Source organism: Athene noctua, chromosome 17 (genome assembly GCF_965140245.1).
Source record: "Athene noctua chromosome 17, bAthNoc1.hap1.1, whole genome shotgun sequence".
NCBI classification, from domain to species: Eukaryota; Metazoa; Chordata; class Aves; order Strigiformes; family Strigidae; genus Athene; species Athene noctua.
The window spans coordinates 7,270,876-7,283,915 of record NC_134053.1 but is presented as its reverse complement, the minus strand read 5'-3'; the positions used below and the strand labels follow the sequence as shown (position 1 = coordinate 7,283,915).

The window sequence follows — 13,040 nt, the reverse complement described above, 5'->3', positions numbered from 1 at the left end:
CTCCCAACAAAGCTATGTTAACATCCAACACACCATGCCATTCTAACATTTGGCTTCTCCTAAGTAGAAACTGCCAGTCAGGGACAAACCTGCTTATTAGTCAGAGAATGAGACTACTGTGAGAAGGTCTAGATTCTCTGCCCAGTTCTGTCACTAAATTGCTGTACGGTTTGGAAGAAGTTGTTTATAATCATAGAATTTATATTTTGTTTCTGTAGCGTACTATCATCCTCATTTACTACAAAGTGCTTCAAGCATTAAATTCACTATAATATTTGTAATCCACTTAGACTCTAGCATGAAGTACATTCTTAGAGATCTTAAGTACCATCATAATAATCAGGATAAGTTACGTGGTGGTTGTTAGGTAGAAAAATACCCACTACAGTTTAAGTGAAATCACAAACTTCTTTGCATGATTTACAATTTATCTATCAAATCCAAAAGCTGAAGTCTGGTGTCAATCCACTGTATCAACAAAGAAAGGAAAATTAAATTTGGAATTTTAATTGATGTTTCAGAACTCAGGTAACACTCAACATGGATCTCATATGAATTATCTGCCCACCTCCATTGCTGCTAAATACCACAGTGTCTAGATTTGATTTTGAAAGAATACCAATGCACACCTTATAAATACTTTTTGTCTTCTTTTTAGGATTAGCTTCGTACATTAGCTGTAAAATAAGAAGGAAAGTTAGATGATCTTTTGTGGAAGATTTTGTTCAGGTGCTTTTTCTTTTCAAAGAAATCATATAAAATAAGTGGAAATCCTGATGAGGATAATTTTATAATCTTTTAAAAGTTATTTATTTACACTGTTGAAACATTTAACAAAAAACAAGTGTTTACGGAGATAAGGGAAAAAAAGCTACAAACTTAAGGTAAAAAAAGACGCATCATTCTGTGTAAACTCACCTTTCCTTCTTCCCTTGGAATAATGACATTTTCGTATCTGTTTCGGCATTGTTTAGGTGAGCGATAGACTCTGCTGCATGAGTTAACAACATCACTAACAAGGTCCCAATTGGGAGTGTGTGCTGGCGATACAACAGCAAGATTTAAAGGAAGCTCCAGCAGCTGCTTCACTGCCTACAATAGATAAAGGTACAAAAGCTTCAGATGACAAATCATTCCAATCTTCCAAACCTACCCTTATCTGCATGTGTCCACACACCATTACTACAATGATACAGATAGCTCAGGGCTCAGGCGATGGGTTCACCTGCATTCACTGAGAATAAATCAGCACGAAATGCTACTACGCACACTGACATGCAAGAAAATGCTTGGAGAGGAGCGTAAGAGGAACAGAGAGCTGTCGTTCAAGTGCCGCTCTCTTTTCAAAGGTGAGGAGAACCTTGGCTGCATTATCTAAAGTCCAGCCAGCACAACTAATCTGGAACATAATAGTAAGTGGTGTCTACAAGAAAAATAGGACTTAATCATGCATTTTGTAGTTTAACCTTTAATTTATCCTTAGAGGAATACAAATGATAGGAAATTTGTTCTGAGTTATGTCAGCAAAATGCCAAACTAGCCATTAAAAATTAGAAATAACCTTGAAGAGATAAAGTGCAGAAAGAGCCATTTCTGAAATTAGAAGCTAAAATACAATAAATAATAACAGCAGAAAGTGTGGGTATCATCTGACCTGCAGAAGTGCCCAGTCTTCACTGATCAACCACTCTGGATTATCCTGTCCAGCCTCAGTAGCTGGTTTGACAAGGGTCGGCAAAGGCTTTGCAAACTGTGTTTGTTGTTTCAACAAGATGTTTTTCTTTTGCTCTTTGCCCTCTCGGCGCATTTTCAACATTCCCGGAGTTGCTCGATCAAAAAGTGAACGAGGTGGAATAACTGTCTCTCCATGACGTTGCTTTTTCTTTCTACCTGCAGCTAAGACAAAAAAAAAAAAATTATTGGTAAACAGTTACTACCATTCTTTGATTCCTCTGCTACTTACAGCTGCAAAATGCTCCTACACATGTACAGAGTATTCTCCACTCTTAAAAGCGTACTGTCAGCAACTAAACAGTCTGGTATAAAGTCATATCTGCCTTGTCCTAACTCACATAGTAGAATGCCTATTTTCTAAAATTGTCCTTCTAAAAACACCTACATGTCTAAATAGAAAGGCATGCTGTGAGAACTGGGGCTTCCAGTGATTCTATTGCTTCAAGGCCACAGTGAGAAAAGAATTTTCATCTCTTCAAACCTGCAAATTTTATCTTTACTGGACCAGACATGTAGGAGGTATGAAAAATCCCCGGATTATTTTAGCTTTCAGCAGCAGATCTCAGAACAGTTTTGAACAAACACTTACCAGATGGATCTGTTTTGTGTCGTTTACGTTCCTTCCTGACATACACTGGAGGCAACTTTGATTCAGGAATAGGGGTGGTATCATACATCAGGCACATAACAGAATCAATGTAAATATCATTGTCATCCTGAGGTGGCGTGGGAGGAGTCCAAAGCTGCACAGAACAAAATGTGTAGTTACTGCAGTATTAACTCTCCACTGATCTTTATGTCTGAAAAAATAAAAAAGCCTGTTTAGGCTGCCTGGTGTTACTTCTACTTACTGGCATTATTTCCGTTTGTCCATCTGGACCTTCATAGACATATTCCTACACAGCAAAAAGAGAATACAATTCAAATGATCCAACTGAGCCCTGAAGGAAAAGGTATTCTCAGAATAACTGTTAAGAAATACACTATTTAGAAAAACAACACTCATCAGGAATTACTTTGTTGTACGCATCCTCCCGAGTGTAGGTTAAAAGTTCTTCTTCATCCTCCCAAAGCATTTTTTGCTCTTTTTCCTTTAATTCCTTCATGTGCTGGACTTCCCACGCCTTCTTTGCAGTTTTCAATTCCATCTAGATGAAAATTAGACTCTGTATAAACTTCATGCAGTAACAGACACAAAATTTATCAATTTGTATTTTTATGGACAAATTCCTTGAACTTTGACATTTTCAGGCCAGAACTCTTACAGCAATTTCTTAACAGATACTTTCATAATCATTTAGAAGAGATCTTTTCGTCTCTGTGAAGGGTCTTTAAACCTTCAAAATAAAGCAAACTCAGAATTCTAGTTAAACAACCAAGACAATCAGAACACAGCTCCTTTACTGAAATTATTTTTTTTTTCCCCACTATCAATGGAGCACAACAAATATTTGCTGAGTTGTGTTGAAGAATGTAACTCCCATTTTATAAAAAGAAATTTAGAACTGACACAGCTCTCTGTAAGGCATTCCAGTGTCATATAGCATAGCAAGAGAAGATCACAGAAGTGACTACCATGTATTCCATGTCATTGGAGAACCTTCCACTTCATATTGAAAATATAACCCTCCTTGTACATACTGTGATAGAATAACATGAAAAAGAAAGATTTGTTGGTTTACCTCATTCAACCGTGGCTCATTCTCATCAACTGAAACGTGGAAGAGCTCTAAATAATTCAAAGCATACTTCTCAATTGGAGTCAGCTGAGAGAACATATCAAGGAAAATAAAAGTTAGTAGTGAGGATAATAAAAGAAATTTTAACTGAAGCATAATGTATCAAAGCTCTCCTTAAAACTAATCTCCCTCTCTGATGGCTTAACATCTTAAATCAGCAGGAGATCTCCCACCCATTTAATGGGACTATCAATCCCATAGACAACAAAATTGCTTTAAGGCCAGACTGCAAAGAAATTGAAATATTTGAACTAGAAAGACATGGTACCTGATCCACAACAGCAACTAACTCCTGCAGCTGTGAGGGCTCTTCATTGTATTTTGACTCACAGAGCTCTGAGATTAAAGGTTCAATGCTTGACTCAGGACCTATCTCTTGTACACGATCATTTGACTCCTCATCCTCTTGTTCAATACTGTTGAGGGCCTTTCAAAAAGACATAATTTAAAAATAATGAAGACTTCAAAAATATGAAAAGAAACCCCATAGGAGTTCACTGAAATCCAACACAAATTTCTGTAATAAGTTACTGCTGAGGCAAGAGAAACAATCCCCAGAAAGTATACAATTCAACTGTGAGCTTTTGGAATTTTTGTTACAAGGAAAATTTAAAAAAAAACAACAACCAAAACAAAACGTAATGCTACCAGGAAAAGAGATTGACAGAATTTACCTGAATTAGAAAAGATAGGGCAGCTGTTTAATACTAGTGTTGCACAGCTGTATCTTTAATGTGCGTGTTAATAATTACCTCTATGAATGGTCTTGCAACTTTAGGTGAAATATTTTCTGCTGGAGATGGCTCTTGAGAAAGTACTACAAACTCTTCTGCTTTCACTCTAAATCCAGAATCCTCCATAGGAGAATGAACCTCAAACAATTCCTGAATCGTTTGCTTGGTAAGTAGAAGGGGAGAAAACAAAGAGAAGTACATTCAACTTTCAGAACCATTCTACTTTTTTATATAACTTTGAATTAGCTCAGGTTCAAGTGACCTTATAAACTATGGACGGACTAAAGAAAAAATAAACCTCTATCTACTAGTTCTGGAAGACTGATCATTTTCTCTTCTGTAACTTTCTCCTGTAGGACTACAGAGTAGAATAAAATGTTAACAGTTAATTTATAGGAAAATCAGAAATACACAGTGTATCATCCTGCACCACCACACTGGGAGTGCCAGAAGGGGATGGACTAGCATCATCAGTACAGTCACTGTCTTCTGCATCTTCAGAGTCTATCTCACTAAATACCTAACCTTTATATTTCGCATTTTTTTAAGTTGATGAAACCTTCATTCTTACAAGCTCTGAAGAATTTTGCAGCAGGGTGCAAGAAACCAGAAAATAATAAGTCACAGAGGTGATGTCTGTGCATCGCTATGCAAGTAACAGAACAAAAACAGATGGCCAGTATTTGAGAGAATGTGGTCCTAACACCTAGAGTTCAAGTAATCATGAAATCTAATAAGCTTACCTATCACTTCTAGCCCAAACAGATTTCTACTAAACTGTTATTAAACACTCCAACACAGATGCTTGACTTTATTAAACACTGCAACAGGGGTGTTTGAACGCACTGTGAAAATTAACTTACCTGTGTTAAAAAGGCCATTGAATAGTCATTTCCCTGAGCAGCTACTTCTCTGATCAAGTCCTTTGTGCCATTTTTCAAAAGCTTCTCTTCTACAGAATTACCACTGACAAGCCTGGAAAAAAAAAAGAAAAAAGAAATCTGGTGAGTCATTTTCAAAGCTTTCAGAAACAAAAAGAGAATTGCCTTTAGAGAACAACACTGAACTCTTAAAATGTTGTGGTTTGTGGGCTTTTTTTTATTTCTAGTACAGACCCAGTGCAAAACACATACTATCACCTCTACTTTAAAGCTTCCTTGCAACAATTAGTTTAATTTGAGAAAAAAAAAATAAACCAAACATCGCCTCACTTAGAAAATTTCATGTAAACTAACAGACACGTATGCCTCATTCATTACATGTGGCATTAAGAAAGACCACATTTTCATGTGGTAACCTGGAATCTTTTTTACTGAAGCGAGATGAAGTTTTCATCGCTGTTTCCACTTTATTTCAGATCATACAGAGTAGGACTGTCTGAACTAACCTTACACTAAACCATGTTAAAGAGAGCTCGTTCATCTGTAACCATCACCTGTATATATGGATATCTTTACATCTCCCAATTCTGTCACACCATTCCTGAGCTTTTGCATCCATCACTGGGTTTAGATCATTGTCATAGAACACAACAGTGTCTGCCTCAACAAGATTGACTCCAGTGGAACGACTGTGAGAGGAAAGGATGGCGCAGAAAATGCGCTTGTCTCTGTTGAAAATTTTCATCAGCTCCTACATAAACAGAATAAAAACAAGGAGTAAATAAACCATACACCAAAATCCCACACCAAAGTCACTATAGCCTAACAAAAACCAGACAAAAACAAGTCAAGTGTTTCAAAATGAGTGAAAAACAAGGCAAATCTCCTTCCCCTGCTGCAGCAGCATATATTGCTGTACCAGTGGACAATTGTTAGGGCAAACTTACCTGACGCTGTTCATGGTTAGCATATTCATCAATCCTCACAAACGTGAGGAAATGGAAATTCAGGAACAATTCCAGTATGTCCAACATCAGAATCATCTGTGACAAAATCAGCACACGGCGCCCTTCAGATTTCAACTTCTGAAGCAAGACAGCAAGAGCTTCTAATTTTCCTGTATTTCAAACAAGAAGACCAATAATGGTTTTCTATAGACATTCCATTCCTGTAAAACAGGAAATTACTGAAATATTATCAGCAAATGTCCTCCTCTACCTGAGTCATACTGCACCAGCCGGAGGTCAGGGAACTGTAGCAAGTGAGGAGTTGTAATCTGCTGTAGCTGATGCAAGTGAGGAGCTGCCTTCTGCTTAAGACTGTGCTTAAGGAGTTTCAATCTGTGACTATACGAAGGGGGAGGATTTGCTACATACAAACATGGGGGAGCAGCAACTGCAGCTGGCAATACGAAGAGGGCCCTGTGAAAAGCATCAAAACAAGGCAATACGAGTTTAAAATTTACATACAAAATGATCATCTGCAGCAATGGTTTCAGGCTGTCAACCATGTAATTTTACACTATTATCTAACTACTTTGTTAAAGTGACTTAATAAGTGCTACATAGCTTCAAAGTGTTACCGTTCTTCATCTCCCTTTGTTTTGTTTTGTCTGCTTTGATGATAGCTTCTGTTAAAAGTGTTTGCACTGTGACCACTGTATTCAGTCACTGGAGCTCAAACACAAGAAACACCCATCATACCAACCTTACTAAAAGCAATTCAATAAAGTTTGAGTTCTTCTAATTGCATTTCATGCTTCTAGAAAACCACAGCTATTGCTCTGCACACAACCCACTAAACATCAGCTTTAGCTAAACTAGCTTCTGCCTACGTCTCTGTCTTAACTCTCGTTGGTTGGCTCTAAGAGGTACCTACTCAGAAATAAATCCAAAGCATAGGAATGTATGGTAATTTATGGTCAGCTGAATTTGAGCTTGAAATTAGGAATGAGGCACTGAAAACTCTTACTATAAAGATCCTAAAAGAAACAGAAGTGACTTGCTTTTATGTTCATACTGCACTTCATTTACTGCTAAATAAATCCATCCAAACCAAACAAGCTTATGAACAGAAACAAGGTTTTAAAGTTTTTTTGAAAGGAAATGTATAAGAAATAACTGTGGTAAGGGCTTACAAGGCAGAGCCACCCATTACCTATTAACAACATCCTTTAGAGATTCTTGTTGTCGAACCGAAGTCAGGATCATCTCTTGCAATGGGTTACTCGGACCTCCAGAGGCACTTGAAGAAAGGCAACAGTTCACAAAGCCAGCCCACCTCCACCTGTTGTCTTCACTGGAAGACAGCTGAGAGGGCTTTCTTTCACCAGTCAAAGAACAAACACTCAGCAAGTCTCTGCCATACATTGGGGCCCGTGAACAACGGCGCTCATTGCCAGAAAATATTCTGTCCAGGCGCTCCTTCAAAAGCCGGTTCTTTTCTTCATATGTTTCCTTTGACAAGAAAAGTTGAAAACAACATTTGCTGTTCATCACAATCACTTAGGAATTTGAGTTTCTTTAGAATCAAGCTATCAAGATCAGGATACTGTGTGCTCTATACCACCAATACCCTAGATTATGACAACTACTTAGACCAATCAGAAAAGGTGTAAATTTCAGATAAAATTTGATGACTACAGCTAAATTCAATTTATATTAACAAGTCAATTTTATGTTAGTTTAATATCTTCTTGTTTTTAAAGTTTTTTCATAGTTTTGGAAATAAAATTAATCATTTATATTTGGGGCATTTCAATCAACACATTAATATTGCTAAGGTGCAGATTCTTGAACAGTTTAACATATACTTGATGTTTCCCTGTGCTTTACAGGTTGCTTTAGTATCTTTTCTAAAAACTTGTTAAAATTAGAAATCTATAAAAATTTGCCCAATTACCTTTGTGTTCAAAACACACAGAAAATCTTATGATGCCTTTATTTATGTATTACTAATTACAACATATTACAGTTATAAAAACCTGTCTGCCATCATAGTACAAGAAAGCTGTTGGTTGCTTTTATACAATTTATTTTAAACTATGGATTACAGATGAAAATGCATCAGATCTGCCAACATGAAACACAGACAAAAGTTGCTTTTTTTACCTACTCAGTAACCATCAAGCTTCCTAATTAATTCCAGCTTTGTAAATTATAGCTCCCAACTATTACATGGACTTAGCATCAATCCTGATACGTTGTGTTTCCATAAGAAAATAAAAATTAAGTACCTGGGATTGTCCATGTGAGGGTGCTGGTTTTAAGGCTGCTCCCATGTCACCAGATGACAAATTAGTAACTGTAGTTCTACCTGGAATACAAACTGAGGATAAACCTTGTGTTTATATATTTATTCTTCTGAAGATTTGTTTCATTTATTATTTTCAATAAGTAGACATTTCATAGCTGTAACACATCACAGTTACAGACAACTTTTTAGTCTAAATGTCCACTGGGTGTTGTAAATTTGTACTTTGTTACACATCAGATATCTGACAGATATTTACACCAACTGTCTTCACAAAAAACCAAGATATATGAATGGAATTTTGCTTTGCTTTGCACAAAGATCTGCTGCGTTAGTAGTTTATTTAAAATGTCATGAATAGTGCAATGGGTATACTCTGAATCAGGAAAATATTATTCTAATTTATCTTAAACATATCAAGATTTTTCAGAAAACATATGAATTCAGTGTATCTACAAATAGATGAAACTGTATGATGGAATCTCATAGTAGCATTCTTGTGAATTCAACTGCTAGCAGACACTTTCCTAGACAGCTAACTGAACTGCAAGAACATTACACACAAGTAAACTAATCGAAACTACAGTAATACACTTCATGTACTAGCAGACTACAGACACTGTGTAGCAGTTATTTTCTTGATAGGATATATAGGTTTCTATCTCAGCCAGAATGCATTGCTCATCAGCACTGATTATCTACTAGAAAAGCAGCACAACCCTCCACTAATCACGATGAAACTGAATTTAGTGGTGAGTCAGTATACCCATGAAGAACCACATTCAAGTTACCAAGCAGGTGCTAGCCCTTACATTAAGAATAATAAACTCCAAAGAGTATGCAGAGGTTTAAGTTTTACCTTTCCACACTTTTATTACAAACAAGCTAATACAGACAGTGAGTATAAATCCATTTTTACTACACAGCTACACATGAGCCCAGCAATCACCCAAAGCAATGGAATTTAATTGGCATTGTATCCAAAATTCAGAAAGTCAGAGTAAGTTTTTTCAATATGCTTTACATCTTCCTCCAAAGATGAATGGTAAAAATAGTGTTTTCTTTTATCACTTGGAAACAGTACTTCAGTTATTACTGCTTTTAACAGAGCTCTCTTTTTACTATCATGAGAGTAGTAAGATGCATGAGTTTTTGTAGAAATCTTACATCAGTTTTCATTCTGAACTGTGGCCATATTAGGAGCACCTGTAATGTAATCAGAGCTGGAGGGTGAAACATTTGAGCCACAGATCTTCCAAAATATTACAGAAATCCTTTACCTCCCAACAACTGAGAGCCTGTTGAACATTTTTCTCTCCTTTTTATAAGATGTTTATTCTTCAGAAAGTAAAAATATGAACTTCAAGGGCACGTTAATGTATCAAAAAGGAGCAGTAAACAGTCTGTTCTGAGGGAATGGTTTATATCCAGAGAAATTTACAGCAGATGGCCATTTCCTGGGAACAAACTCCTAGCACTGCCTTTATCATCATTTAACAACCTGCTGTTTTGTTGTAAATGCAGCCTAGACAACAATTTCTCTTACTGTTTTTTTATCAACATCTTGATTGTGTTTTTAAGCAAGGAACTGATCACATTTGTAGCAAGGCTCCAAACACCTAAGCAATATTTGCAGAAGGAAAGGGAAAACAATGGCTTGATTAGATAAAGAAGCAAAGAAAATTAGATAAAAGCAAAAGCAGTGTGGACATTCTCTGTCAGTATAAAAAATAATCACCCTGATCATTCTTTAAAAAACGTAACAAAGTATTTCAAACTCACTTCTTGGCACAAAAATCTGACCTAACACACAACTGGTAAAAAAAAATTCTATATATATTTAATATAGTTTCAAGCTCTCCCAAGTTTGTACTAAAAATTCTCTGAAACTCCAGTACACATCACACACCAATCAAAAGGATTTGCCTCATAGTTTACCTGCTTCTGAACTCAACTTACAGAACTATGATCTGTAACAATTTGGAGTTATATATCAATGTGATTTTAATAACTTAATGTTTGGAGAGAGACAATCCTTCAGGGTAGAAAACTTACCTTGTTGTGTCACGGCTGTGGAAGTTGGGACACCTGCTTGATGCTGATTTCCTAAAGCGTTCAGAGCGTTCTGAACAGTTCCTGCTTGGGAAACCGTCTGCATGACAACCGGACCCTGAGGTCTCAAATACTGCTGACCAGGTGCTGAAACAATCTGAAGGACACTTCCTGCAATGGAGGATTTAAAAAAAAATATTAGGCTGGATAGCGTGAAAAAGAACAGTGTTCCCCAGCAAAAGATACTAACTGTTTCAAACTGTGTTAAATTTTCCCAGACAAGTTCATTACATGAATCTGACTTAAAGTTCCATAATATCTCACAGGAGAGGAACACCCAAGTCTTCATAGTTAAAGAGGAGTGTCACATCATAGGGGTATCAGTCTAAGTCTAGGTATTTTATACAGAACTCAGAGGAAATCCAATTAACCAAAAAATCCTCACTGAGCATTCACTCCCTTTATTTTGTGGGCCACAGAGAATCAAGATTTTCAGGTTGTCCTGAATTTGGCAACACACATACCACCAGCAAGGGAAATTTAAGGGCAAAATATATTGTAGGTAGAGCATTCAAGTCAGGGTAAGAGTTGGGTCAAAATTCAGAGGCACACCAATCTTGAAGTATTATTTACACCATTTCAGAACAAACCAAGAATATTTTGTTCAGACGAAACAGTTTTGTCTGTTTCTGCTCATCAGGGATTTTAGCTGAAATAATGCCTCACCTTACTTTAGCTGTATTGCATACATGTGAAAACAAATTCAATACTAAAATCTTGAAATACCATACAGAACAAAAAAGTAACCATGTCTTTCATTTGATAGACATTTATTTTTCAAAACAGAGCTACGTTGTTATCCCTTTCTCACACAGAAAACAGATGGAGCAGAACAGTACAAGCAGCGGGGACAGAAAAACCTCCTTAACATACAGTAACAAGGAACATGCAGTCTATATCAAAACATGAGCATTCTAAAAAATCAAAAATTCCCTGTTTTGAATGAAGTACCTTGTAACTGCAAGGGCTGCCCTGCAGTGAGCTGGCGAAGTTGACTATGTGATAAAGTGAACTTGTTCCCTTGGAACTGCAGTGTTACAGGGGTCTCTGGCTGAGCGATTCTCCCTTGTGCTCCTGCTATAGAAGCCAGCTGGGCTATTTTTACTACCTCACCACCTGTTAAGGAGGGAAACAGGCATTAAAAAAAAAAACAAAGTGGGAGGCAGGTTATTCTATATTCACAATTATAAGTTTTGGTTAGTAAACTGGTGCGGAAGCGCCTTCCATGCATAATTATACTTAGTGCATAAAAGTGTCATATAAAAGTTAAGCAGGTATTGCTTTCTATATTTGTTGGACAAACTGGAAAAAAGCGGATTGTTTAAAGGGTAAGAACATCAACATTTTAGGAGTTATCACTTTCATTAGGAAAAAAGTTAAGAGCTACCTGAAAACTCATGTGACACTTTGTAACAGACGAGTATAGACATTAAAGTGATTGTCACTGCCTTTTCAAGAGCATGAAGGAAGGTTTAAGGAACAGACAAAATTATTCATGTGGCACTGTAAATACACATTTGAAATGGCCTGAAATTTGCTGATGAAACATGATTTACATTAAGCAATCTGCACTTATACAAACCAAAAAGCTTTAAAGTGACAAGGACCAAGCTTTTTGTGCTTTAAATGCAAAAAGGTTAGAGGCATTTAAGCATTAAGTTTTATGATATTGAGAAAATACTGGCATGAAAAACTAGCTTTTGTAAAGGCAGTGCATTACCCCAGAGATAAAATTAATACATCAGTGCTCAGTACTCTATACACATGCTAATAGGCAGTGCACATACAACCTTAAAGCAAAGCCTCATCGCTTTTCTCTGCCTAACAGTTGCGACATTCCTCTCTGCAAGAGAGGCCTTTAGCAGATGGATTAGTGTTTAACATGAAAGGAATAATTAGGATAGAGCTAAAACATTTGGTCTGAAGGAAGTCTTGCCAGCAGAAGAAACATGCAGAAATAGGAGATTAAGTTGACACCGCTAATGTATGTCCACAGCAATTCTATTGTTTCTTATCCAATTTTCGATTTTCCTTGGTCATAAGCAACATACTGAGCAAGGCTAATCAGAAGAGTGAAAAAAAAACAACGATTCTGTACACATTTTAGGGTGCCTAGTAACTTAACCTCATTGTAGTACAAAGGTGGGAGAAACCTTGAAAGGGGAGGCCACTTACTAGGCAACCGTGCCTGGGCCTGAGAGGTCAGTACCAGCCTCTGAGGCAGCACACTCTGTTGGATGGTGTGCGAGGGGGCCTGTGGCTGGGCCTGGCCTAGCTGAGAGGCCTGCGCAGAGGTCTGGCCCCGCGGTTTCACAGGGTTGGCTGTGCTAGTTGCTGTGGTGAAGGTCGCTGCGGGCTGGTGTCTTGGAGCACTGGTGGAAGCCTGAGTTGTCTGAAACTGTGCTGCTGCGGCTGCAATCAATAAGGGTTGTTTGTGCAAGCTGTTAGAGGTTTTAACTCCACTCTTTTAAACAACCTGCATTAAAAAGAAACCTTCCAACAGGATATTAAAATGGCTACAGGAACGGCTTGTCCTTACAGACTGGGATTTCTATCCATACCTTTTACTCCATCCTATTTTTACAACA

General features: G+C 37.2%; 1 protein-coding gene across 11 annotated transcripts in view; it reads right to left on the bottom strand.

The window, feature by feature from the left end:
* The window catches only part of EP400 (E1A binding protein p400), a 51,609-nt gene that overhangs the window by 11,567 nt on the left and 27,002 nt on the right, over positions 1-13,040 (bottom strand). For 7 of the 11 annotated variants that reach the window (XM_074920862.1, XM_074920864.1, XM_074920867.1 and 4 more), the window contains 18 exons: positions 12,628-12,864; positions 11,404-11,568; positions 10,396-10,563; positions 8,324-8,415; positions 7,246-7,544; positions 6,307-6,509; positions 6,036-6,205; positions 5,643-5,839; positions 5,071-5,182; positions 4,226-4,369; positions 3,742-3,900; positions 3,417-3,500; positions 2,751-2,882; positions 2,586-2,630; positions 2,324-2,477; positions 1,655-1,896; positions 919-1,092; positions 630-677 (listed from right to left, as the gene is read on the bottom strand). In XM_074920862.1, the coding sequence (XP_074776963.1) occupies positions 630-677; positions 919-1,092; positions 1,655-1,896; positions 2,324-2,477; positions 2,586-2,630; positions 2,751-2,882; positions 3,417-3,500; positions 3,742-3,900; positions 4,226-4,369; positions 5,071-5,182; positions 5,643-5,839; positions 6,036-6,205; positions 6,307-6,509; positions 7,246-7,544; positions 8,324-8,415; positions 10,396-10,563; positions 11,404-11,568; positions 12,628-12,864 (2,825 nt within the window). The remainder of the gene's footprint in view (positions 1-629; positions 678-918; positions 1,093-1,654; positions 1,897-2,323; positions 2,478-2,585; positions 2,631-2,750; positions 2,883-3,416; positions 3,501-3,741; positions 3,901-4,225; positions 4,370-5,070; positions 5,183-5,642; positions 5,840-6,035; positions 6,206-6,306; positions 6,510-7,245; positions 7,545-8,323; positions 8,416-10,395; positions 10,564-11,403; positions 11,569-12,627; positions 12,865-13,040) is intronic. The other 4 variants (XM_074920865.1, XM_074920866.1, XM_074920870.1 and 1 more) reach the window with 4 other exon arrangements.